This window comes from Misgurnus anguillicaudatus, chromosome 10, assembly GCF_027580225.2.
Source record: "Misgurnus anguillicaudatus chromosome 10, ASM2758022v2, whole genome shotgun sequence".
In the NCBI taxonomy this organism is placed as follows: Eukaryota; Metazoa; Chordata; class Actinopteri; order Cypriniformes; family Cobitidae; genus Misgurnus; species Misgurnus anguillicaudatus.
In genome coordinates this window covers 17,650,834-17,678,826 of record NC_073346.2, presented here as the reverse complement: position 1 = coordinate 17,678,826, position 27,993 = coordinate 17,650,834, and the positions used below count along the sequence as shown (strand labels likewise).

At 37.9% G+C, this 27,993-nt stretch overlaps 2 protein-coding genes across 2 annotated transcripts in view; one reads left to right on the top strand and one right to left on the bottom strand.

The window, feature by feature from the left end:
• grin2db (glutamate receptor, ionotropic, N-methyl D-aspartate 2D, b) overlaps positions 1 to 23,489 on the bottom strand; it is a 115,104-nt gene extending 91,615 nt beyond the window's left edge. The window contains exon 1 of the mRNA XM_073872006.1: positions 23,246 to 23,489. The gene's annotated coding sequence lies outside the window, so the exon portion shown is untranslated. The remainder of the gene's footprint in view (positions 1 to 23,245) is intronic.
• Positions 69 to 17,271, top strand: pitpnc1b (phosphatidylinositol transfer protein cytoplasmic 1b). Its single transcript, XM_073872005.1, has 10 exons — positions 69 to 649; positions 2,403 to 2,551; positions 6,431 to 6,519; positions 6,692 to 6,699; positions 6,826 to 6,897; positions 10,291 to 10,383; positions 12,822 to 12,977; positions 13,259 to 13,322; positions 13,466 to 13,552; positions 14,217 to 17,271. The coding sequence occupies exons 1-10, from the start codon at positions 602 to 604 to the stop codon at positions 14,369 to 14,371; spliced, it is 921 nt and encodes a 306-aa protein (XP_073728106.1). The 5' UTR covers positions 69 to 601; the 3' UTR covers positions 14,372 to 17,271.
• Positions 23,490 to 27,993: the final 4,504 nt, after the last annotated feature.

Here is a 27,993-nt window from a genome sequence, read left to right as displayed (position 1 = left end):
GATGAGAGGAGAACTGGTATTGCGAAGAAATTAAGTCAGGTATAGGGTGGAGGGAGAGAGGGAAGGAAGGGGTGGAAGGAACGACGGAGGACGAAAAGAGTAAGATAAGCACAGTAGGAAAAGAATGCAGAACTAAGAGAAGGGGAGGGTTAAAGGAGGGGCCAAACACATGGCAAGGTTACACATGAAAACCACAGCCTGTTTTCCTCTATGACTAAAAAAGAAAGCGAGAAGTACAGAGAGGAAGCTTCAGTTTAGCCTTTGTCATACGCAATCACTTTGAAGACAAATTAAAAACAGAGCGGGAGAGCTGAATGTTGACTGAAAGAGGGACTACATTCATGCTACAAAACTGCAGAAGAAGGACTGAAAGCGAGAGAAAGGGAATATGACAGCAATAAAATAAACACGGAGGATTGCTTACAAATTGTGTTCCTGGACATACAAAAAGAAAAGGCGCTGTAAAGTTCAGGAGTGCATCGCTGCTTTACGTCAGAGTTTTATACGCTGACACCCATCTGAAAATTGGAAACAGATATTGGGAGTCTGTCTGAAAGACAAAGAAAGACGAGGATAAAAACTAATTTCAGCAACGTGAACCATGCTGATAAAGGAGTATCGGATATGCATGCCTCTTACTGTCGATGAGGTAAGTTACTAACTTTAACACGTATTAGGGTCTGCATGTTTTTGTGTAAAGCATCTCTCTGCCATTAGCGTGTATGAAAGTAAGCATACATGAATTAAGATGTTTATTCTTCACTGTTTAAACAGATGTCAATGCAACATTTAAACCATGAATGCGCACGGTCTTCAGCAGTCACATGCCTTCTCCTGTCAGATCCAAACTGACTTGTTTGATTCCAAAAGTGTGTTTGTTTAGTTTGTGTTTGTTCAGGCCGTGTCATTACAGCTGCCAAACTTGATCAAGGGTGTTTATCACCTCTGTGTATATCTGTGATTATCTGTTTTGGTGTATTGTACACTCACAGAAAAAAGTTACAAGAGAGATTGTTGGGGTGGTATCCTTTAATAAAGTACATCTTGTGCATATTTTGTACCTCAGAAGGTACATATCTGTACATATTAGCACCCTTTCAGCCCCAGTGACAGCTTTTGTACCTGTCTTTTTGACAGTGTACTATTTCTGTTTAATCAGTTTCGTTACCTAAACGGGTCTGACCAGTTATATAATGGCAGGCCAGGATTATTCAGCCCAAGGCTAGAACAAATCACAAGAGCCTTTCTAACAAACGACTTGGGATTTATGCTCAAGGGCCAAGGGCCAGGATTGTTTTGTCTGTGCATTGTTCGCCTTCTTCAAGTAAGCAACTTTTACTTGTTGAGTCCAGACAAGTCCACACAAGCATACCTGACCTAAAACCCCCCTTAGAAATCATCAGTGTCCTACATCAGCAGCAGGCTGCATACGGTTGTTCCAGGGAAATCCCCACCCTCTGTTTTGGGATTCGGTATAAAAACCTGTCAGACTCCAAGACTTGAAAAACCTCTGACGTCATGATTATCAGTAATTGCAGGCACTTTGTAATTAATTCTATTTAGGGGTCATGTGTGCTACAATACCTGTCAATTATCCGTCGTGCCCATTATACATTGTATTCACAGATGCATTTTATGCATACCTGTTTGGCCAGCCTATAATCTTACATATAAACTAACTGACGTGGCGATTTCCTTTACTCTTTTTTAATGTGAATTGTATTATTATTATTTGTAGTAGTGAAAAGCAAGCATGAAGGTTCACACCAACTTCACAATCACAGGGGCGAATGGAAATGCAAAAATGTACTGTATGAAAGAGATGCGTATGAATTGGCCACCATTTTACTAAAATGTAAAATAGCTATGCACTCCCTTGGGATTGTGTTGGCTTGGCATAGTTTCTCATGTTCATCCATTTATACGCATAGTCCCAAGCCTCTCGTAACACCCTGTGGCCGTAACCAAATAATATTAACTCAAATCAACATAACATTAGCCTATGTACACATACACTGTCAGAAAACATGGTCATGAAATAGTCCCTACTGTAGCTGTCGTTGGGGCAGTGCCCTTCAAAAAGGTCCTAATATGCTTCATTTAGGTACATGTATACATTTGGTACCAATATGTACCTCTGAACTCTTTAGGTGCAATAGTGTAATTGATAGCAGTGACAGCTAGGGACCATTTAATGACATTTTTTTTCTGACAGTGTACAGTATATTGTGTTTATTTCTTTAAGTGCACCTATCTTTAACCTTTTACTCAAACTTATCTCTGTTATTTTCTCTCCAGATTTCATTGTCTGGGCTTACAGCACCGCTGCCTTGTGTACTGGTGTGCATCTGAGAAATAAACCACCCCGCGCTGACTCACAAATCTCTTTTTCTCTTCCTCAGTATAGAATCGGTCAGCTGTATATGATCAGCAAGCACAGCAATGAACAAAGCGGTGGAGGTGAAGGCGTGGAGGTCGTCCGCAATGAGCCATGCACAGATCCCAAACACGGAGCCGGACAGATCACAGAGAAACGAATCTACCTCAACAGGTAATGAACATGCATGAACATGCATGCAAGAATGATCCAGTTTCACTAACGGTTTACGTTAACCACCCTCCGGTGATTATAGTTTACTGCAGCGAACACATTTAGGCATGCAGCACATGTCTACACTGTAAAAAAATTTCTGTAGAAATAACAGTATTACTGGGTATTATTGGCAACTAGCTGCCAGTAACTTACTGTAGATTTTACATTTATGTTATTTACTGGCAACAGTTTGTTTAAAGTTAAATGAACATGAAACATTTTCAGTCATTATCTTCTACAGTAAGTTACTGGCAACCAGCTGCATAATTTTTTACAGTGTATCTTTCATGTTTCTACTTTCCTTCCAAACTAGCGTTCCCTCCTTCCTGTAGAGCTCATGTTCCAGGAGAGTAAAAGAACCGCTGTGTTCAAACTTTGGCTTACAATCGCTGTACAGGAACAGAGATTTCCAGCCGGCAGTTTGTGTACCCCAGGGGGCAGCTTAAAGCACATTCCAGGGGTACTTGCAAAAACTTTCATTGTACTTTGTTAAACCTACTCAGATTAAAAAAATGACCTTATCTACGAAACTACTTTTCTTAGCCACTTTTGCAATTCTTTTTGAACCATCTGCTATTGTTCTATGGTATTATATGCGTCTGCCAAACAAATGCTTTCACTTCAAATCTGCTTAATCCCGGTCTCAGGCTATTCAGAATTACCAGTTTGTTGGTAGAATCTGGTAAAAAATGCTAATTTACAAGAAAATGTTCAAGACGCACTTAGAGGGTTTTGCATCTAAACTCTTCATAATATACATGCATTTTATATGGTTACTTTAAGTAAGAATAGTGACTGCCAGTTTTATGAAGAATGCAATAATATGCAAGTTTGAATTGTTTAGTATGTTATGTTATTTTTAATAAAACATAGTCTTAGCTTTTAAACTAAATGTTTCATCATTAAACATCTAAATGTTGTTTTGATGCTCTTTTATGTGACAAATCACCGTGGCACTTGCTCTTTATAGAGCACTTTCCCAGATGATCCTTCCTTTAACTGCTAGTTAAAGCAATAAAATGAAGCATGAATGAGCATCGGAGGGTATTTTAGAAGTATTATATTATACTCAGTTGTAAAAGATACAGTGCAACTGGCTAAAATTTATCATCTTATGAAATCACTCAATCCATTTTTTAACTGCAGGAAGGCTTGTCACATAATGTTACATTTACCTTGGGAAAGTTATGATTATAGCTTGTTAGGAAAGATAAATCGGTTGGACAGGATGTTGTTAAATTGTTAAATATCATCACTATGTTTTATATATACACCCTATTCTTTTCCTTTACCAGGTATTGATCTCTTAAATATTTAATGTGATTTATGTTAAATAAATCTGCTTCTGTCAAATACTGTGTCATACGCAAAATTAAATTAATGAAATTTAAATGACTATACCGTAGCCATGCGTTATAGTAGAAATAATTATATCATTATTCTACTTCGGTGGATAAAGTGTTTCTAGGTCAACGTGACTCAAAATGACGGAACAGGTCACATTTATTTTTCATTTAAAACCAAACCAACTCTTTAATGGAAATATTTGATATCTTTTCTTAAAATACATGGCCGTTGCTTTAATAGTTTTAACTATGGCTTAAGTGTCCTTTCTAGGCCAACTATATATTAACAAAGTAGGCTTGATGATGTTAAAGGGATACTTGGGTTGTATAAGGCTAAACAGGTAGGAAAACACTGCTGCTGTATATGATCATGTACACACATTCCTCCCACATACCCACACTTATTGTAATTGCCTGTTTACGATTTGTCTTTACATTCTCGTTTTACAAAGACGAAAGACCCCCCTACACCGAAACACACACACACTCATCATTAGATGCTGTACAGAATATAAATTACTGCACCTCTAGCAGTAAAACAAATTTCTCAAACCATTAATGTGTTAGCAGAGACCAAAAGGGCAGAGCATTAAGTTCCTAATGGTCAAATAAATCTTATCGCATGCGAGTTTAATTCAAATGCTGATATTGCTGCAGACGAGATCATTATATCCTGTTTACAAGAACATCATGCTGAACTGCTACATTGTAATTATGAATAATTTAACTTGTGTCATCAAAACAGCCTTGACGGTTTGTTATGTAATGACAGTTGTTTGGTGGGCAACTGTCTGCGTTTTAAAGAATGGAAAATTAAGGAGAGGGAGAAAGTGTGATACAAACGGCTGACCGTGAATGATCTACATCTTCTCTGTTCCTCCCCTCTCTTCTCATTCTCTGTCCATCCATCCATCACTTAGGTCCTCAGGCTGTAAATCTGAACGTCTGTCGGTGCTGTCTTATCTTACACTGTTGAGTTCATTATCTTTCTCTCTCTCTCTTTCTCTCTCTATCTCTCTCTCTCTTTTTCTGAGAAACTGATGGCACCAGACACCCCTGGAAGTGAGACTTGATGATGTTGTGATGGCTGTATAACCTTTCACCCTAACATACAAGCGCGCTCTATCTCACATACATACCAAGAAATAACAAGCACAGTGGTCCCATAAACTATTTAGACACACATAAAAGGATAAATGCTATACAGTATCAAATGTCACATGGCTAACATGACCGAACCAGAAAACTGGTCTCACCACATCACTTGCTGGAAACAATAACTAAGAGCTTTAGGTGAGTGTTAATGTAGTGTTAAAGCTGGTTGCGTAGTGTCAAGAAAGTTAAATTTCACTGTTGCACACCTGAACCTGCATCGATGCAATCTGTTTATACAGAATAAGGAAGTTTTTTGCACATAAACCCTATCTTGCAAATTATCAAAACGATGCACAGATTGTGTGTGGCCCTTAGTAACTGGAAAAAGCTGGATGACGTGAACCCCACTGCTTTACTCTCATTGGTAGACACTCTCGAAAGTTGTTCATCATTTACATATGCAGGCAGTTGAACTTTTCTCAACTTTGTCATGCATCTGGACACGCCCACTTCTTGTCACTCGTGTCGCCAAGCTATACTTAAAAAATCTAAATTGCCTTTGCTAGTCGCTGGCAGTGTGCACACAGCTTTATACTGTTACTAAAATCATTGCAAAAATGTCTCATAAAATTTAAGCAACTGTTGTAAAGTTGATTTTAGTAAATATATTAATTCAACTGCCCTCAGTTCTGCGACAACAACAGTGTCATAACACTTAATTCTGAATCTTTAGTTTTATCAATTTGAGCCTCACAAACATTTTCTTATGGTATGTTTTGCATATCTTTAAAATGAACGGCATTTAGTTTTTATATTTTGATATACATTTGTACTTGCAAAGACTGAGACTAAGGCTAGAGTGTCTAAATACTATCTGTATGCGCCATCTATTATGTACTGTATAAAGGAATGCAAGTACACCTTGCTGAACAGACCAGTACAACTGGTCACCGGTAACGTTTCCAATGTTGATATCTAACATGGCATGCTGGCATGTATGTCCTCATATCAGACAACCTATCTAGCTAAACCCAGAAGATTTTTGTCAACCAGATTCACCTGATAGATTATACTATCTGGTGAGTCTGTATAACTCAGTGTTCCTGTATAGCTCAGTGGTAGAGCATTGCGTTTTGCAGCACAAAAGGTCATGCGTTCCAACCCAGGGAACACAAATACTGATAAAAATGTGGATAAAATCATCTGCCAAATGCATAAATATATACTGGTAAATAAACTTTACCAGCTAAGATTCACTACTGTAGTGACCAGCATAGACGTGCTGTCCAAACCAGCACTAACCCAGACTGAATATTCAGCTGAAAGAATGTTGTTTGCATGTACATACTGTAATTCGTTCTCATGTCATGTTATTTCTCTTTATGTCTGTGTTTAGCAAATTGCCAACCTGGATGAGCAAGTTCATTCCCATGGTTTTTTACGTGACAGAAACAGCTTGGAATTTCTATCCTTACACCATAACAGGTCAGTTCAAGGACTCTATTACATTAAATACAGTGTTTGAATATTAACCTTCCTCATCACATGCCACTCATATCAATTACATCTTACTAAATGCACCACTAAGCAGCAGTAATCTAACACCCACTTTTTTGTATTCCTCTCTGTTTTTCCATCCACTGGCGTTTAACCATAGAGTACACGGTAAGTCACGCGTCAGCTCAGATTCATACAGTCTGCTGTGGGCTCACATGCCTGCTGAACATATGACATAATCAACTTGCTTTGTCCTTCCCACTTTTCTCTCTCTTTCTCGGTTCGTTCCACAAGTGTTCCTTCCTTCCAAGGCTCAACGTCAAGATTGAAACCCACTTCAAGAACGACAATGGGTGCAGCCCAAATGTGAGTGAGAGTATGATAACACACACACAAGTGCACACACACACACACACATAATGTTCTTTCAGGAGTTAATCCTCTTAAAGGAGACCATTTCATTGGCGTCACACGTAGCGTCCATGTCCTTGTAAAGGCATTTGCGATACAAAAATCATGCGACGCTTCAAAAGATTTCTATAAAAGGTTCTCACAGCAATGCCATAAGAGAACCATTTTTGTTCCCCCAAGAATGTTTTCGTCAAAGTTTCTTATCTTTTTTTTAAGTCACCATGAAGTAGCGATTGGCATATATCCAAGTGAAACGGCTTCTAAAAGGAATAAAGGTAGTGTGATTTCTTCCCTCAAAAACTGATTGAATTGATGGAAGTCGGGCCCTGTTGCTAATTGGTAATCATCGCGTCTTTACCCCTGGGCAGAAACTAGTCTCTGAAAGCCCCACCCTTGTGCTATTTCTCGTGACAGGAAGTAACAAAAAGTAATTTCGAGGAGGGCACAAACCTTTTTTATAAAGGTTTGGAGGTTTGTGTACCCACAAATAAAAATTGATATTTACCCTCAGGCCATCCGATATGTTGGTGACATTTTTTCTTTAGTCGAACAATAAAGAAGCTATTTTTACAAAAAACCCAGTGCTCTGTTATTCATATAATGCAAGTCAACTGTTTCTGCCAGTTTGAGAATTTGATATATCTAGGGGTGCACCGATAAATGCAGATATACACTAATAATATGTGGCCGATTACTATTCTAAATCGCACAGCTGATATTATTCACAGCTATTCCATGAATTATGGCTTTTGTTCAGCAAGTCCTTATCGATCTGAAATCACCGCATATTGAATTTCTGCACGAGAGCGCCCTCTGGCTTTTGGATGTAGCAGCATTTCCGTAATTCATTGAGAAGCATAGCAAGCATCATCGGCCGATATATCTATGCACCCCTAGATATTTCCAATTCCAAAGTAATTCCCACGACTTCCTGGTGGCATATTGACGTCCTGTGAAGCAATTGAAGAAATTGAAAGTTTTCTTACAACATTATTAGTGTTAATGGTGAGCCTCTGCTAAACATAATTGCAACCAGCCACTTAGTAAGGCTACGTTTACACGAAAACGATCTGAAAAGAAAACGCAAAAGTGGCATTACGTTATAACTTTTTATTCCGCGTTCATACAAGCATTTTGAGGGGGAAATCTGCGTGCATATGGTGATGCAAAAGTGTGTGTTATTCGATGTAGTATGCACTCCAGGCGGCTAGATGGCAATGAGAAGCACTGACACACAACACCACCAAGTCCGTGCGCCTGCATACAACCCTCTTCCTTGTTCTCCCAAGTCTTATCCAAAGCCGTCTGGTTTGCCTCAGACGAATTGGCGCATCAACAATTTGATAGAGGTAATTAATGCGCCTTCTCTGATCAGAAACATTACGTGTTAATATTTTGTACAACTGCTGGAAATACTTGTATATTTATCAGAGCTGCTATGGCAACTTGTAGGTCCGACGTCTGGAAATAATTATGTTTGTTGTTATTTTCCTGAACTGGCGCATGCCTGTGACATAAACGCGTATGCGACAAGAGCCACCGTGAGCAGACCTTTGCCTTTTTACTCCGTTAGACGGGAATGTGAGGGTAGATCGTTTTTAAGATTTCCACTCACTTTTTTGCGTTTTTAAGCCCCAAAAACATTGTCACCATGTAAACAAAAGGCTCATCTAATAAAATATTTTTACGTTTTCACCCTCGAGCATTCTCGTGTAGTCTGATTTCATGGTGACTTTACCTTTTTTACCCGAAGAAACGTAGTGACCAGCAACGTACCCGAAAAAAGTTTCTCCACTATAAAGAACTTTTTATGCAACACAAAGCTTCTGTTGATGTTAAAGGTTCTTTATAAAACCATAAAGCTCAAGAAAGAACATTGTAGGACCTTTATTACATTCACAAGTAGAAGTCAGATAATTATATGAACATATAAAGAGCTGCCTTTAATATCAGTAGGCCACCTATTCACTTTGTTCGATGGAGTTTATTTTTTGAGTGGAGAAGCTATTATTATTATTACCGGGTATTACTGGTTTGTTGTGTGTGCGTGTTTGTTTGTGTTCAGCGAATGAGAGAGACAGGCAGTTGCCCTGGAGTGCTCTCTGTTATTGGGAAATGAAAACTAAAGCTTAAACAAGAGCCAACCTGCCACAAAGCGGTGATTCAAAGATGTAATGAGTGAGTCTGTGAGAGACAGAGAGAGATGTGGGGGTGTGAGTTTTCTTATTAATACTTAAAAAAAAAATTCCAGCGACTGATCCAACTTTCACTAAGCATACATCAACAGACAAACTCTATAATACAAACACACATGCAGTTGTTTGAATAACAAGGAAATCTCACCTCACACTGCGTACTCAAAACAGGCAAATGATATTTTCTTTCACTTGACCTTACATCTAAATCTCCCACAAACAAGATATATGCAGATTAAAAATAAAGGTCAACTTATATTTTAATCTATAAGCCCTTTTCTTATTTAACCACCTAAACAAGAGTCATACTTTGACATTGTACTTTATTTGAGGACATTTTCAAATACTCACTACTAGTAGACCCTGCTTATGCACACGTGTGCAAACTTGCTTAACATAGATAACCCCAACATGAACATCAGCGTTTGTTTTGCATGCAGGCACATTCACCACAAGTTTCATAACACCAGCAAAGTCAAGCAAATGGAAACACTGGTGTATGTGTCAACATCACATACAGGGCGAACAGTAAACACTGCAGCAGCTTTCTCACGAGGGGTGAGAGTAAAAAACAAAGCAATTATTTGACCATTTAACTCGCATAACCTACTTAATGTATTGATACAAGAGTGTTTGACAGAGATTAAAACAAAAATAGCACTTGTTTTCTTTATTGCTCACTGGTTTGCATTCCAGCGGGTGCAAACTGCAGCACCTGCAATGCTGCATGATCAGAGCATTCTGCATTTTGCAATCTGGTGGGTTTCTTTTTCCACTGACCTACACCGACACAAAGTAAAGCTCCACTGGCCTGCAGTACTTTGCATAATTCAGCACTTCAGCCAGTAGAAGACTTGACTTTGCAGTCGTTGTTTCCATGTTTTTTGCATTAATTCAAAGTCTCTGCCCATGGCCTTTCGTTACGTAGTTGTGGTTCTGTAATGTGGTGGTACAGAATGCTTAACTGGTGAATATTGTATGAAATTTATAATAAAACTCCTATGAGAAACAGAGCACCAAAACAGATTCCCTTTGTCTTCAATATGAGCGCCCTCGTGCTCCACTGTTATTTTGCTATCGCACTGTGTAGCATTAGAAAACAGAGATATATTGTTGGATTGTCTGACCGTGCTGTTTGATGTCTCCTGTGCAGGTGTTTGGTGATAAGCCCACCCCAAAGGACAGTGTCTGCTTTTTAGACATTTTGAGTGATCCAATCCCTGACAAGCATTACAAGTCGTCGGAGGTACGTATACGTTCACATATGAATAAATACATGATGAAACATAACCACCATAGCTCTGTGATCTTTTGATTCTTGCACTGTGAATGCCCGCAAAGTTAATGTTTGGCACAACAGAAACACACAGCACTATATAAACACACATAAATACAGGCAGGAAAGATATAATAAAAGGCACGTTCCTCAGCTGTACGTTGCATTCATTTCTGGTTCTATTTTAATGGTAGGACAATACATCAGAATGAAGCATGTTTTTACGTTACACCCACATACTTAGTCATGCGCAGACTCTTGTCCACAGCTGTTACAAGCTAAGCAAAGAGAAAAAAAATGAGGGATTACAGTATACAGTAAAAAAGAAACAGTTGAAATACACCAAAGACAAGATCAGACTTGTTGACAAGAAGTTAAGGCAAGCTATTATTACAGACTAAAGAAATGCAGAACTTTCAACAATCACACTTTACACATAGGGCTTATTTCTATGCTGGCATACATTACTATAAGAAGTGGTTTTATTAATTAAATAGCATAAAAAATTATGCACTTTTAACTTTGAAGTGTTAAAAGTGCACCATTTAAAGAAATGTTCAAAGATATTCTTGAATTGAGGAGTTCAGATGCAAACCCCTCTAATGCTGCGTTTACACCAGCCACGGTAGAGGCGTGAAGCGCGAGTGATTTCAATGTTAAGTCAATGTGAAGACGCATTGACGCGCGTCTGGAGGTCTGGCGGCACGAATTAGGCTTTTGGCGCGGAAAGACGTGTTCTGCCTCATTTGCGTGTCTAATGCTGCTTTTTTGTGCATTTTGTGTTTGACGCGAATTTGCGGCTGACGCCCGAGTTGAAAAATTTGAACTTTGGCGGAATTTCGCGCCGCGTTAACCAATCAGGAGCCTGCTTGCTGCTGTGGTGGCAGCCCCGCCCGGAGTCACTCATTCAACCTGAAGGAATACTTGATATTTTCCGTGAGCAGTCACCTGGAGCTATGCAACACAAGTTCTTATTTCTATAGAGACAGGAATAAAAAGGACCTCGCTTGGAAGAGTGTCAGTGAGGACATCGGGCAACCTGGTAAGCTGTAATACACATTTCGCTTTTTAGTCACGTGACGTTTATCGACCCACGCCGTTTATTTTCCCCCGATAGTAAGGTTACCAAATAAAAACCGGTAACTCTCTCGATAAATGCACAATCAACATTAGTCATCTTGCAAACAGCATAGCACTTGCCCCTCCCACAAGAAGCGGATTTTGCCTCTGACGCGCGTCAAATGCTTGCTTCTCTCTAGACGCGCGAATGCATTCAAACTGTCCAAGTGGCAAACTAGGCACGGTAGACGCGATTTGACGCCTAAAACGTGGTTGGTGTAAACGCAGCATAAGGGTGTTTTCTTGTATATGAGCATTTTTATCATGCCGTTATGTTTAGGTTCAAGTAATTTTACTTTAATGGCAATGAAAAGGTTTTTAGTCAGTAAATTAAATACCTTATTTTTACAAATGTCACTTTAGTCATTTCATGGGTATTTAACTTGGAAGTGCATGCCCTTAAAAAAATCTACTTCTATGGACAAGACGTGGTAAACAAAATCACTCAATATGCAATTCTAAACATTGCAAATGATGAAAGTCAGAATGTAAAAATTAAGAAACTGAACCACACATTGGGGGGGTTGTGATCGATCCATGTGACTGCCACATTCAGGTTGTATTCAGATACAAGTACTCACAAGGGACACAAGTTTCGTTTCGGGTGCCATTGTTCATCCAATTAATCTTCTGTGCATTTAGAAACATTTACTGAAAAATCAATCTGACATTTAGCGGATTCTGCCAACAAAGCAGGATTTCTAATGGCCTGAGGCCGGGATTAAGTGGAGCTATTTCATTAACATATAATACGTACTGAGAGCGTTTATTATCATTTAATTTTTGACGGAGGTGGCGTTTAGTGGCTATTGCATGTGAGCTCCTCTTTTTTTTCTAATAATGATGTTAAAAAACCTAATGTTACTGACAACTTTTTAATTTGATCAGTATATTTAAATTATTATTAGCGTTATTTTCCACCAAACAACGTACGCAATGTTTTTCTTTCAAAGGCCACATGATAAGCTATTAGATATAATGTCACACCCACACTATGTGTACAATGCAATCATTGCATGTAACACACACACGCACATCTGGATTCTGGTTTATTATTACTTTGGGACATTCCATTGACGCAATAGTTTTTACACTGGACAAACTGTATATTCTATTCCCAAGTCTCACAAGTCAATACCATTTTGTACGATTTATAAGCTTGTTTACCTGTGACACCATGAGTTGATGTGTAAATGTACAAAAATTTGAATGTCACAGGCACGGCAAAACTTGCACAACCAAGCACCGACCATTTCCCTCAGCAGTTTTTGTATATCCACTTCCAACAGGATCTAAACAACTGGGTATCAGAGAAAACAGGTCGGGGACCCCTAGTGGATGGTTGGAGGAACAGCAGTAATCCTATCATGTGCTCCTACAAGAGAGTCACCTGTAGCTTTGAGGTCTATGGCTTCCAGGGAAGAACAGAGGAGTTCATTCACAGGGTATTACTGACAGCATCACTAGTATCACTATTGCCATGCATTACATCAGAGCTATACAATTTTAATTTGGAGGGCCATGTACAATATTCAACCACACCTGTACATTTCAATTACCCCAAAACTTTTATTTATTGATTTTGGTCTATGTTTAATTATAATTAGAGGTAAAGTCTCCAGGACAGTGACCCTCCAGAAACAGAATTGTATAGCTCTGTCCTACGTCATTTTTTTTTCAGTAAAGCACTTCCATTACATTTTGGCATGTTATGATTTCATCTTAGAACATTCGTGACATTCTGTTGGTGGGACACAGACAGGCCGTGGCATGGATTGACGAGTGGCATGGTAAATGCAATGCCCATAATTGCAATTAACCATGTGCCCTGTTATTTGTTAATACATCAAAATCCTGATCTGGGGCTTGGCGCTCACATGTCTATTTCTTTGAATATACAATGCAAATGTACAACCAATATTTGTGCATGCAGGAATGACGCTGGAAAAGGTGAGAGAGTATGAGAAGAAATCGCAGGAGGAAACCAACAGCAAACTGAAGAATGATATCACATGCACAGGTAACACATTAGGAGGAAATGCTAAGTGTATAGAAAAGAGAGTGAAAAACTTGTGAGAGAGATGCAGAGAGATAAAGAGGGACGAAACATCAGAGAGGAATAATAAAAATACAAGACTTGTATTTTGGATCTGTGTTCTTGGAAGCTTCATGAATCGACAACTAATGCCAAACCAATTGCACATGCATATTTCTGTACAGAAGGGTCTGAGACCACTAGTATGAATGCATCTGATTTGCATTTTGCAATACAGGACAATGTTTATGTGCAAAGGAGTTTGCATAATCATGTGCATACTTGGTGCAGAATCCTAAAAAATTCTCATTCATTTTGCATTCACCAGTACATTTTGAATCCCAGATTTTCAATGTTTTCACCTGATTGTGTCAGTTATTACACTGCCCTCTGTTGGCGAAAGTCTTACACTGCATCAAATTGCTCAAAAACCAACAGAGATTAGTCAGGACTGTGACGCAACTTTGTGGTTAATATGGAAGTCATGACTCATCTAACATCGCTGTTGCAGCACAGTTAGGATACTGAGTCAGAAACATCTGTGTCGATCAAAAGCTCTTTAGACACATTACATTTCTGTCTATAACATCTAATCGTTTGTAGTCATGCTGCTATCGCACAACAATTACAGCCTCGTCTCCTTTTTCAGATTCCACAAAGCGCCCAACCTTCACACGCTCCATCTCTGTTACGGATGAATCGTCACTGAAAAAGATGGGGGTGAAGACCCTAGACCTCCCAGACTCGTCATCCTGCACATCATCTCTCAAGAGTCCTATGAGATTACACTCTACTCCGGAGTAAAACCCCTCAACCTGTTTACACCCCAACAACCCCCCAAATACAGATCTGTCTGAACCCCTGCCACTTCAATTTCATGGAACCATGACAGATCATCATTTATCAAAATCCTGGACTATGGCTACAAAACAGGCATGAACGAATAAAATAACATTCCATGTTGTACACTAGAAATATGAACATTTACTCTCAAATATGTGAATATGTAATTGTTTATCGCATTCCTCATGGAGAGCATATTGTAAACGAATAGTTTTGCAGATGGAAGTGGTTTGTTACACAGACCCACATGACTGAGAGAGAGAGAGAGAACCAGCAATCTGCTCCAGTGAGACAACTAGTTGAAATTATGGGTGGGTTTTCTGGCCTTTGATCCTGCATAATAACTGGCCTTATAGTCGCACAGGACATTTGGGATCTTTATCAATAGTACTCAGGGTGATAAGACTAAAACGGATGAATTGTAAGCTTTGTTGTATAAGGGTAAACATTACACCTGGAATTGTGAAGATGCCCATTCACACTACGGACAATAATGATAACTATTAAGATTAAGCTTTAAAAACTGTTTGACACCACAACTATATAAAATAATGACGGAACATAGGGCTGCACAATTAATCGAAAAATAGGGATTACAATTACAGATCAAACGTCACGTGACCAAACCGGTACACTGGGTTGATCGCTTCCAGTTGCCAGCATGTGCTACCGTAGCTTGTTATTGTTATTCGTAGTATTAATATTCGTGTTATGCTCTAATATCTGAATATATGTGAGAAGAAAATGCCTTTGGTTAATATTGGTTATTCCCGTCTTTGGTAGCTCCTGAAGGCTAGGAGTATAATGTATAAAAACAGCACCATGTCAGCGTAGAACATACAGAACCGGAAGTGATCTACTGTAGTCCCTTTCACACATTGTCTTTACTAGTAATTTACTGTTAAATTGCAGTTAACAGGTCATGTGTGAACAGAACCTTTCCGGTAAATCAGTGCTGCCAATTTACCAGTAAGAGAGGTTGTACGATTACCAGTAATTTACCGGTAAGCGCTATGTGTGAACGAAAAATATAGGATTACCGGCATTTAGAACGGACAACGTCAGACCGCGCTGACAGCTTCAGGCCAATCATAACGTTTTTATACAGGTGACGCGTTTACCCCCGCACTGTTTACGGACATTTCCACACCCATGCTGCTTAAACGTCGAGCACACCTGAAGTTAACATCCGCATTTCTTCACAAAAGTTGTTTAAAACAGCTTACCATCTATGTGCCGAATTGCCGACGTCCTTAGCACACCCTCTGTGAAGCATAAAGTGCAAATGCAGGTTCCGTTTGACGTCGCCTAACGCAATGTTGTTTGGTCACGAGCAACTTCGCGACCGTCAGCGTTTGCCACGGATGTGAAAACAACAAAATATGGACCGTGGATATTAAGTCATAACCCGCGATTGTTTACAAACACAACACTGAGCTCGCGGCCGCGTGCCACAGGTAACTTCCGCTCTCTCTCTGAGTTTACCGTATTTTGATACTGATGTGTGAATGATGTCTTACTGGTAAAAAGACAGAACGTCGCTGTATGTGAACAGCACATTTTTGTATTTACTGGTAAATTCATTCTGGTAAATTCATGGTTACTTACCAGAATTACTGTGTGAAAGAGGCTTATGTTTAACAGGAATGCAGAAGTAAGTTGCACAAATACCCTATTACATAATCGCCAAAGGCCTCAATTACAGCTCTCCGTTGTGCTAATTTGGGCACCAAATACATTGGGATTTAAATGAATTGACGTGTCCTTTAGCTATTCGGTTTAGATTTTTTACTAACAACTCATGTAACTTTTTGTTATTTACATTATATTATTACGTTTTGGGTGTTTAGAATTTACCATGCAGCTGCTTCACAGAAAGTTATAAAACATTTCAAAACTTCAATGTAAAAATCTATTAATCAGTAATAATAATCGTAATAACAATATCAACAATGAAAAATCAATTATGATTTTTGTCCTAATCGTGCAGTCCTAGTGGAACAGATCACTTCAGAACAAATCTATATATTCCTTTTTCAAATTTTGAGTTTTTGCGCAATTGACGGATTTTTTCATTGGGCGTACTTTTAATTCGCAATTTCAATTTGTAATAACAATATCAAGGTGAATAATCATCATTTATGATTTTTGCCCTAATCGTGCAGCCCTAGTAGAACAGATCACTTCAGAACAAATCTATATATTCCTTTTTCGAATTTTGACTTTTTGCACAATTAACGGGTTTTTTCATTGGGCGTACTTTTAATTCACAATTTCAATTTGTGCAATTTGAAGGGTAATGGAAACGAAACCATTGAAAGCATCTCTTTGATTAAAGGGCTCACGCATTTAACGTATAAAAACTGTAGTTTATGATTAGCATAATGTTATTGTCCGTAGCTGCGGATGCTAATCTAGTTATTGTTACGTTATAGTCTCGGTGTGAATGGGCCTTTGTTTTGTGTTTGTCTGTAGTTATTCTATCTTTAAAGGTAAAGTGTGTAAAAAATAGCTCCGCCACAAATTCACATCATTGGTTGAGCTAACATTTGCAATATGTAAGGATATCAGCCTACAAATGGCTTACTTCATCTCTGCACATGAAAAGATTATAAAAGAGAAAGTCTTATTAAAATAAATTACACAAATTACCTTTAAACTAACTTTTTTTTGTAATGTCTTGGGCAAAGGTCTTGCCAAAAAGCATGAAGATTATCATTTTGTGAAAAAATGGAAGTTTATTATTAAGAATCATTCCAGTTAACGGTATGCTAGCAAAAAAATCATATCACATCCTCACTTATTTGAGGAGTAAAAGACTCAATAAAAAGTGACTTGGTAGACAAAAGTCTAAGAATGTTTGAAGATGTGTTTTAAGTCTTCTAAGAACTGTCTCTTTTTTGCTGTCATCAGTAACTTTCTTCTTTCTCATTACATGTAATTGCAAAGAGGCTCGCTGCTTCCTCCTGTGGCTATTGCTATATTCATCATTACTTGCTTTCGTTTTATTTTCCTCTTTTTATCTTACTGATGAAGGGATGTGGAAGACAGAGATTGAATCCACGCTTCCTGGAGTCTTCTAGTAGCACTCAAAAGACTTCAGGCTGTTCGGTTAAACCTCTGGTTCTCTCACACTTACAATTTATCTCCATCTTCACTATTCACTCTTCCTGCCCCTGCTTTACATCCTATATTTTCTGTCTCTCTCAGGAGAACATTTCTGATGTATAAATTTCATTAGAAGTAAGCATCCAAGGCAGGACCACTAGTTCAAGCAGATTTACAGATCTACAGCAGTTGCAATAAACATGTTAAGCTAAGAAAATCCTTAGCGTTAATACCCTTACAATGATAAGTGAGTAGGGGTTTGCAGTAACTGTGCAGAATGGAATACAGTGAATGACACAATGGAACAGCCTAAATGTTAGATTATATACAAACTTGATTGTATATAATTGATTCAGATAACATAAACTAACCACATGCATAAGGGCCATACACCTACTGTTTCATGCTGTAAATGCACATGACACAATCAGTTTTTTTTTCTGTCTGTCTGTGAAATCTAGGCTAAAATCTCATATTCTAATAATTATAAGATTACAAGCATCAAAGTTTAATTTCAGTCAATGACTTTGCATTGATTTTAATCTTTGATATGACCGTCACCTTACTCAGTCCGTATTGAAAATATTAAGGTTATATTTTCACTGAATTTTCATTATTTGATTAATTTTATGTAGAGAACAGTATATCACAAAAAAAGACTTTTGCTGGGTTTCAGACTGGGTCACATGATGGCCCTCCACAATTATTTGCACCCCTGTTTAAGATGTGTTAAAAGCGATCAAATTAATTCTTTCTTTTTTTGCAGAAGGATAATCTCTAACAGAGAAAAATATACCCTTTAGCACAAGTTAATAATAATTTTTAAAAAGTCCATGAATTAGGAAAAAAATATTATAAAATCACCTGTTCCACAATTATTGGCACCCCTAACAATTCCTATGAATAATAATAATAAAAAAGTTTTAAATATATTTTTATGTAGTTGCAAAGGTTGGTCAGGGTATCTAGGAAGTTATAATTAGTAATTCATGACTTCCTGTTTCTCTGGAGTATAAATATGACGTGACAAAGAGGTCTAATTCTCTTTTGTCATCATGGCAAAGACAATAGAACACACCATTCAAGTAAGGCAGATGTGTGTCGACCTTCATAAGTCAGGCAATGGCTACAAGAAAATAGCCACTCGCCTTAACTTGGCCGTATTTACAGTCAGAGGAATCATTAAGAAGTTTAAAACAACTGGAACAGTGACAAACATGGCTGGAAGAGGTCCCAAGTTTATCTTGCCACAACGCACAGTGAGGAGGATGGTTAGAGAAGTAAAAAATTTTATCAGAACCTCTATACATGCCAACAAGCTGTTTGGGAGGCATGCACGGAAAAAGCCTTTTCTCACAAATGTAAACATCTGGAGTTTGCTAAGTGGTACTGGAACTTCATCTGGGATCATGTGCTTTGGTCAGATGAGACTAAGATTGAGCTTTTTGGCAACAAACACTCTAAGTGGGTCTGGCGTAAAACAAAAGATGAGTATGCCTGAAAAGCACCTCATGCCCACCGTGAAGTATGGTGGAGGATCTGTGATGCTGTGGGCCTGTTTCTCTTCCAAAGGCCCTCAGAACCTTGTTAGGGTGCATGGCATTATGAATGCTATGAACTACAGGACATTTTAAATAAAAACCCGAGGGCCTCTGCCAGAAAGCTGAAGATGGGTCGTCATTGGGGCTTTCAGCAGGATAATGATCCAAAATATTTGGCAAAATCTACACAAAAATGGTTCAGCAGTCACAAACTCAAGGTCCTCCCATGGCCATCTCAGTCCCCAGACCTCAACCCAATCGAAAACCTGTGGGGCGAGCTAAAGAAGAGAGGACCCAGGACATTGGATGATCTAGAAAGATTGTGCAAAGAAGAATGGTCAAAGATCCCTCTCTCTGTGTTCTCCAATCTTGTAAAATGTTATAGGAGGAGATTTAGTGCTGTCGTGTTGGCAAAAGGGGGTTGTACAAAGTATTAATGTCAGGGGTGCCAATAATTGGAACGCATGATTTCAAGTTTGTTTGTTTTTCTAAACGTGTATATTCTTTGCCACCAAAGTAATGTACTTAAATCAAAGGTTGGATTTTTGTCTTTTTTTGCATTTGGGTTCTATGTTGTTCAAATAAAAAGGAGAATTTTTAGAAGTCCACGACCACATATTAAACAGGGGTGCCAATAATTGTGGAGGGCTCTGTATATAACACAATAAACTGCACTGATATACAGGCACCAATCTGCATAGTGTTACACAGCTAATGACATTACAGATTTAAACATTACAGTACATTCACACGGGGCGAAAGCGTTAACGCTTAACGGAAGGCTTGTCTGAAACGTAGCCAACAGCCAATCACAGTGGCCGCAATACATGCTCCGGTCTTCCATAAACCTAATTGGCTGGCTCAGTCTAGGTTATTTGCATAAGGCGATCTGATTGGCTGACGCACGCGTCGCCGCTTGAAAAGTTGAGAAATGTTCAACTTCTGCCGCAAGCAACGGCAGTGACGCGACGCCGACGGATCCACAATTCAGTTCAGCAACGCATGATGTCACCTATTGAAAGTGAATGGGAAGCGTTAAAGCTGATGCCCCGTGTGAATGTACCGTTAGACCTAACATCACATCAAATGTTCCGATTTCCAAATTAAAAAAAATTCTGCTGCTCTGGGGTCAGCTGTTAAGAAGACAGAAAATACTGCAAGGCCTGTGATCTGACCCGAATACATATACTTTTTGTTTCTCTCTCTCCAAACATTATTATCATAATGAAGTATAGGTGGGTTAAATGATTCTCAAGGGTAATTTATGAACAGTAATTATATTGCTGGAGCCAACCCCTACCGATACCCACAGGCACAGGCATCCCTTCATGCAAGCAAATGCAGAGGGTTACACATACACACACGCTCCCCCAAGAGGGTGGGAAACTGGGAATGTTTGGGAGGCATTCATTGTAATTCAGGCCCTAAAAATGGCAATCAGAACAACCATAAAGGACCAAAATTTAATTGGCCCACCCATCCCATTAATAACATAGCCAGAAATGCACTGCAGCACAGCATATGTTCTCTAACACAGCCAAATGGATCTTGATAGAGACGTATGATATTGATTGGTAAAGGCTGAATTGGACATTTCCATAGAATCCCATTAACTGTATACTGCACACGCAGGCTTAGGGACATGAGTCACACATAAAACCACAAACACATACACAATCAAGGGTGCACAATCAAAGACTGTTGTCATGGACACAAACAAGGGCAGGAAATGAAATACATAGTTAGATGTTGGTCATTATATGGACATTATGAGAATACACACCCACACAAAAACACACATGCGAGGGTCAACGTATGCCATTTGATAATGAGACTTCACCAACAAGCAGCCAAAAAGCCTCTCCACCCCAAACATGACAGGAATAGCAATGAGACCCTGTCCAGCAAATCTCAGCCGTTTCCACACTTCCTTTCAACAGCATTGAGCTTCTATTAAAACATCTGATAGCCAAAAGCAAACCTCGTAAATCTTATTACTTCCCTTTTCTTTCCGATCTCTTTCTTTTGTAGTTTTTTTCCCACCGTATATGTTCATTTCCTGTCATTACAAATATAGAAGATGAGTTATAAGATATAGAGTCTCAGTAAAGTCAAATTAAAAGTCTGCTTACTGATATATGTGAATAGATACATAGATGCTAGTGATATCCATAACATCTGTCCAGTATATTTAAGTAAGGGTTATTGCACACTTGATGAACATAAATAAACAACCAGGTTATGCAACCATTGCATCATCAAAGCTTTACATTCCCACTGCTGTTCAATTGACTTGAGAAGAGAAAGCGGCAGCTGAATTACAGAATTATGCACCGGTTTGCATAATGCACCTGCCTTTGAAAAGATTATTGTTTCCTGCTCCATTAACAAGAAAACATCTGGGCTAAAATCAGGAGTAAAAATAGTTTGTTTACAGTAAATATTATGGTTACAGAAAAAGCTACCAAACATCACATTTTCCCAAAATACAAAATATGAAAAGTACAGGCTTGATGAATTACATTGAGGAAACCTTCTGGCAAAATCAGAGTAATACTTTGCTGTTCATATCATCTTGAAACACCTCCCATAGGATACAAAGGGCCCTGAAGCACTTTTCTGATACAGATTCTCAGATAAGCCAGAGCCCTCATGGACATTACCGAAAAGCTGACCTTCAGTGGATGGGGAGATAGTTGACTGTGCTCATGAATATTTATTAGCCAAGAGGGGCGATCTCCCAGCGGGTCTAATGCTGCGGCTCATATCAAAAGTTTCATTACTGTAAAAGTGAGAATTACAACCAACAAATACCACTGAGAGTGCAAGGGGCGAGGAGGAAAACAGCAAAAGCGGGTTTGAGGAAAGAGAATAAGACATGAGACAAAGGAGGCAATGAAGTGGTTTGTATCAATGATGTAGTGTGATAGAGCTCTTGACCCTAATCTCACATTCACTTGTTTAATTGAGGTTGTAATTACTCTCTCTCTCACTCTCACTACTGCCATGCTGTTCAGATTGTTATCTACATAGTGAAAGAGCTTATAATCACTAACTCAAGAGGCACAGCTCCTGAGATTTAGAGAGCCCTATCCTTTTTATTTCTAACCCTCTCTGCTAAATAGTCTTTCCTACCTCTTCTCATCTGACCTACAAATTCATACTCTGACTGTGCCGCGCTTTGTTGCATTCAAATAACATCCATTACATCATTTCGGAGCTTAAGAAAGCATGACTTGACTAAACAGCACATTAAGTCCTTGTCTGCGGATCAAAACATATCAATTGAAAAGGTGCGGAGAGAATAAATTGGCTCTGTTCGAATACACAGAGCCGTGTTGAATAGAACTGACAGAAGGAGAAAAACTAAGCTGTATTGACCTTGCATGCTCGGCGGTGTTGACATATGTAAGGTAATGATGTGTTGGTTATTATGTAATCATTTTTTTTTCTGAGATCATTTGGCCACCACGATTCCACCTGCTCAAACAGGCACCCAGCGGGGACAACAGATCCACCACAATGTGTTTCTACCCAGCTAACACTCAAACACTGACTGCTCGCATGCGTGTGTCTGCTTCATATGCTGACCTCTATTCAACACAGGCAGAAAAATATGAGGAGAGGGCAGGTGCACCATGCTGGATTACAGTTGTAATGCCCACCCGTAGGCATCATTTTAACCTCACATTCCTTCTGGTTTAGTGTTATACTAATACATCAATTTCTTGCATGTTTGGTTTTAGGTCACTTGAGTTATGTTAAGGACAAAACTTTATGATGGCATATTGCAGATTCCCCTGCAAACTGTTTAGTGATCTTCACCTGTGTGTCTACTCCTTTACCCTCAAGCTGCTATCCAGTTACAGAATTACAAAGTCGAATTACAATTATTATTTTTATGCAAATAATAGGTGTACTGTAAAACATTCTGAAAGTGTCTTAATTAGACAAAAATAACTTTTACTGAAACCAAACAGTCAGCTTCCTGTTCAATTTTGACTCGGTAAATAGTTACAGTCCGTTTGAAAATGTATTATATTAATATGGAAAACTGTCATATCAATAGCCTCCTCATAACATAGCGTTATTTTGTTCATTTATTGCATATTCTATCAAATTCAAAAGAATAAATAAAAAATATTAAAATAAAACACCTTCAAAGAAATATGAATAAAGTTCATACCTGTATTTTAAAATACGCGCCACAACTGCATCCAATACTCCAGTGAACTTGCCTTTAGTAAACAACCTCTGTTGCGGCTTTTTAAGTCGACAAGTGGGCACATTTAAAAAAAATAGTTATTGTCATGAATTTACTGCACTTAACTTTATAGAAAATGATAAATAAAGTGTTTTACTGAACTATGCGAACTGTAAAATCGCGAACATGTAGCGCTCTATCAATCTTGTGCTGTGTATGACACGCGTCACACCGGAAGCAGCACTTAAGAGCACGCGACATTATATTACAAAAATGTGTACATTCTGTCAGTTATATACACGATAAACGTATATTTTTAAAAGGGAGAAGTGTAGCCACGAATAGAAAGCTTAAAAATGTTATATATTCAAAATGAATCCACGTCAGAAAAACAGCAAAATAAAATACTGTAATGTTGTGTCGTGAACTCATACTGTATAGGATTCTGTGCTAAGCTAAGCTAAATAATTTGCAGTCCCTACATGCACATTTTATCACTTGTGGTAATATTTTAAGCACATTTTATAAATTATTATTCATTTATTTATTTATTTAATTTAACATTTTATACAGTAGGTGTAAATTAATCAATTTAAATTTGGATTATTGGGATTTGCATGGACATTAGAGAAACAAATAGCCTAATGATAAAATAATATTTTAGAGTTTAAAGAGTTATTTTGTGTTCTTGCAGACTTATAAAAAACCATGATATGGTAAAAGAAATGCTTAATACAATACTTTAAAGTTACCATTCTTAAATTTAAAATAGAAAATAATAAACTGCTTTCACTTCTTTGCGTTTCTAGATTCTGACAAAGACTTTAAAAGCAAAGTTTTATATTTGTATAAAATATACAAATGAATGCAATTAAATTACTAATCACATTCAAATAAATGTAAGATTTTTTAACTATTTGTTATATTTATTTCTTACATAAAAAAAATCACAAGCATCTTTTTTACATAAAGACCAATATTACAGTATGTAATATGTCAAGGGATTATGAACAGCAAACATATTAGCAGAAAGACTGAAAACAGAGTAGGTTCTTGCAGTATGAAACATGGAGCTGAAGAAGCTATGAGGCTGACTGTCAGTGCAAAAGTGCTCTCTAAACACAGACATGTGTCTTTTAAGTTTTATCTCTTCTTTGTTCTCTAACCACCTCCAAAGTAATCTGGTCCTGGTTACACTAAATGACTGAACTCACACATTTCATATGTTTATTTGTGCGAACTGTTGTGTCACGCTTGACCACTCTCAATGCAAACCATTATACCAGATCTAAACAAGACTGTTTAAACACACAACAATGTTGAAAATGGGGATTTTGAAGGCTCTTGCTGCATTCTGTTTTCTACTACACTACAACACAGAATATAAATGAATGTAAATATATATCATTTAAATATCACCAGCTTTGATTTATTTAGTTGTTTACTGCAGCTCTAAAAATTCATTTCACATGATAAATAGCATACATAGCTAACAGAAAATGTGGGAAAAAATCCATTAAGCATACTGTAAGTTCTAAGGTATATTTGTGGGCTTTAAATTTCACACAATTCATCATAATTAAAATAAATTTATTTGAAAACCAAAGTGTATTTTTCCTCGGTTATTTAGACAAAGTGTGTACTGTTATATTTTAGTTCGCACTCTCTAAATAACAGCAAACTAATAAGTAACTACATATAAGCAACCAAGAGTATCTCATTTCTTTTCTTTTTCCCATCTTGACTGTATGTTTATCATCGAGTCAGATTAAGTCATGCTAGCTCTTTTCTCCATAAACAGCTTTTGTGCAATTGTGTTGATGACTCATCAGCCTGAGAGTTCAGCTGTATGCAATGCAATTGCTTTCAATTTTTCAGCACTGTACCAATTAGTTATTATTATTAACCCATCAATTATCTCATGTTCAGTGGCTGATTTATACAGTAAATGGACTCAATAGGACTGCTGACCATCAGAGTAGATGGATAAAAACATTGCAGACCTAAAAACAGTCTGTGGACATTTGAAAAAATTAAATGTCTAGCATTGCCAATAACCATTATTACACTTTCTCTGAAAATGGCAATAATGAAAGGTTGTTGCAATACCCACTGTAGGACTGCCAGATTCTGTGCCAGCTTCCATTTACATAATACATGCATGATGAGCTCATGAATATCTAAACATATCTATTTATCTCTTGGAATGCAGCCTGTGTATTCACAGCCTGATAACTCAGATACTTAGAGACGCTTTACCACTTTCATTCAGTTTTGAAGGATACAGTTAGATTTGCAGGATAAATTAGAAATGCTTGATAAGAAAACATTATATGTGTATAAAGAGTTTACATTTTAACGAACTGTTCAGAAATAATGGGAAAAAATTTACTCGTCTTATCCTTATGATGAATGTTAAATTCAAACCCCAAAATCTCTTTTGTGTCCCTTAACACTTAGCAACAAACAGGCCAGTTAGCTTTCCAAAACATAATCAAAATAACATTAAAACTAAATTAGATCATGCTATATTTAAAACTATCCCCCAAACAAAGTTTTCATATTACTAATATGTCTGTCCTCAGAGCATTGGGTGGATGCAAATTGAGTTGTAAAAATTATGATGGATCAAGGTAGAAGAATCTTAAGGGATACATAACCACACACCCACAGATTTATAAACCTAAAAGCTGCATACATGGACCATACATAAACATCACACGCCCAGGGACTCCACACTAGACTCTCGGCCTTCCCTAATAGGGCACAAGGGCAAACTATGGGTCTAACCCTTGAAAACCAAGTGCCTGATCATGCACTGCCGTACCAAATTTAAGCAATTAAACACCCCTTAGATTTGTTCGCCTGAGGGAAGTGAAAGTGTAGGGTCGATTGTGTGCGACCATGAAGTCTGACCTTCCTACCTATAGTGAATCCCTTGGAGAGTGAACACAGATGCAAAATGCACGCGTATACACAGGCCATCCCCACCTTTATTTGGCAGGTTTGCACACGGCACGTCCGTTTCAGAGGTTAATTAGCATGAAGCAGGAGAAAAGCTCAGCAGAACGGAAGAAAGCAGGTTATCCGTGACAGCAGAAGTCATTACGTGGAAACTCATTACATACCGTTCACGTGAGCAGAGCGTTAAATCGGTGCCTGGATTGGTGCGAGCGAGTCTCTCAGCATGAAGACGGATGAATGCTTGATTTATGTTTGATTAGGCTGCTTGTTTGATGCTTATCTTATCTCTACACCGTGTGCGTGTTCAAGAAAATCTCATAACTTATTCTCACTAAAAATTTGGAAAGTTCAGCAAAACAGATAGTAGAGAGGTACATTTAATGCATAAGAAACCTTATAATGGGTTATTCATCTTAATTTGTCTGACATACTTACAATGCCAGTAACACAGGTGCTTGTAATGTTAGTATTATTTACTAGTAGATAAATGTATAGTGTCATTAACACTTTTGCACAAATAATAAATTGTAATTTCCTATAATGACATCTGCAAATTAAAACTTATGTTAAAAATGGTAAGTGGCTGTAACCAAAAAAATAATCAGAAATTGCTTAAATTACTCTGATGAGTTGAAGTAATGTAAAAAACTTTTTAAAGCAACACCAATGAGTTTTTTTACCTTAAAATAACGTTTCCAAAAAAGTTTGTCGTTCATACACTCGGCACTTTCACAGCCCTCTATCGGCCAAATCTGCACTAAAGAATTTTCCAACCGCCGGCTCTCAGTCCTGTAGTTCGAGTGAAAACTACAAAAACTTGCTTTATAGCAGTGGAGCATCCTGCAGGCTGTGGGTGGAGCATACTCGGCAGGTACATATAAAAGAAAGACCATTACCTAGCATTCATGCCGCTTTTCAATTGTCATCATGGTGGAGCCTGCAAAGAAAAGGAAGGGTTTTATTTCGGAGGAGGCGAGGAAAAGAAAACGGGAGCACGCTTTGCTGCAGTAGGCGAAATTATTTACGACAGTGGTAATGGACAATTCCGCTTCCAACCTGTAGGGGGAGCAAAGAGCAAAAACTCTTTAGTGTTGCTTTAAAAAATGTAAACAAAGTTAAAAAAAACATTTTTTTTAAAACATTAAGTTAAAAGAAACTTGTTGAACCAATTTGTTTGTACTTAAAAATGTAAGGCAGCAAAACATTTTCACTGTAGGTGGGCAAATAATTGGTGCTCCCCTACACTCACATTGCTGGATAAGCCAGTATTGCCATAATGGCATGCTTGCTGGGACACTATTAACAATGATATGTTGGTGCCACACTGTCCAAAAAAAGTTACCAAACTGTTACTGGGGCAATACACTAAATGTTTCTAATTTTTACCTTTTAGGTAGAGATATATGTACATTTGGTACTAGTAATATGAACTATTTAGGTGCAAAGGTTTTCGCATTTATTTTTGACCATTTATTTCTGACAGTGTACAGAGTCACTGTGTTTAGACCATTGGAAAGTCATATTTGAAAATATGAAGCTCTTTTAAAGAAAGATATAAATCAATATGATCAATGATCAATAAAAAGCTGTAAATGCAAGGAAATGCAAATAAAAAAACACTACAATATTTATAAGGGAATCATTTTTCTCACCTTTGATAATCATAATCATAAGCTTAAATCAGGGTCCCTATATACTGTAAGTTGTCACCAATGTTTTCCTTTATCACAGTGTATATTAAATTTGTCATGTTGTGTTAGTTAGTT

Bases quoted from the DNA above. Each gene is read 5' to 3' on its own strand.
- pitpnc1b (XM_073872005.1), top strand. From the start codon at position 602: ATGCTGATAAAGGAGTATCGGATATGCATGCCTCTTACTGTCGATGAG. The intron at 10,384-12,821 runs GTACGTATACGT...CACTTCCAACAG, and splicing joins AGCATTACAAGTCGTCGGAG to GATCTAAACAACTGGGTATC. The intron at 12,978-13,258 runs GTATTACTGACA...ATTTCATCTTAG, and splicing joins CAGAGGAGTTCATTCACAGG to AACATTCGTGACATTCTGTT.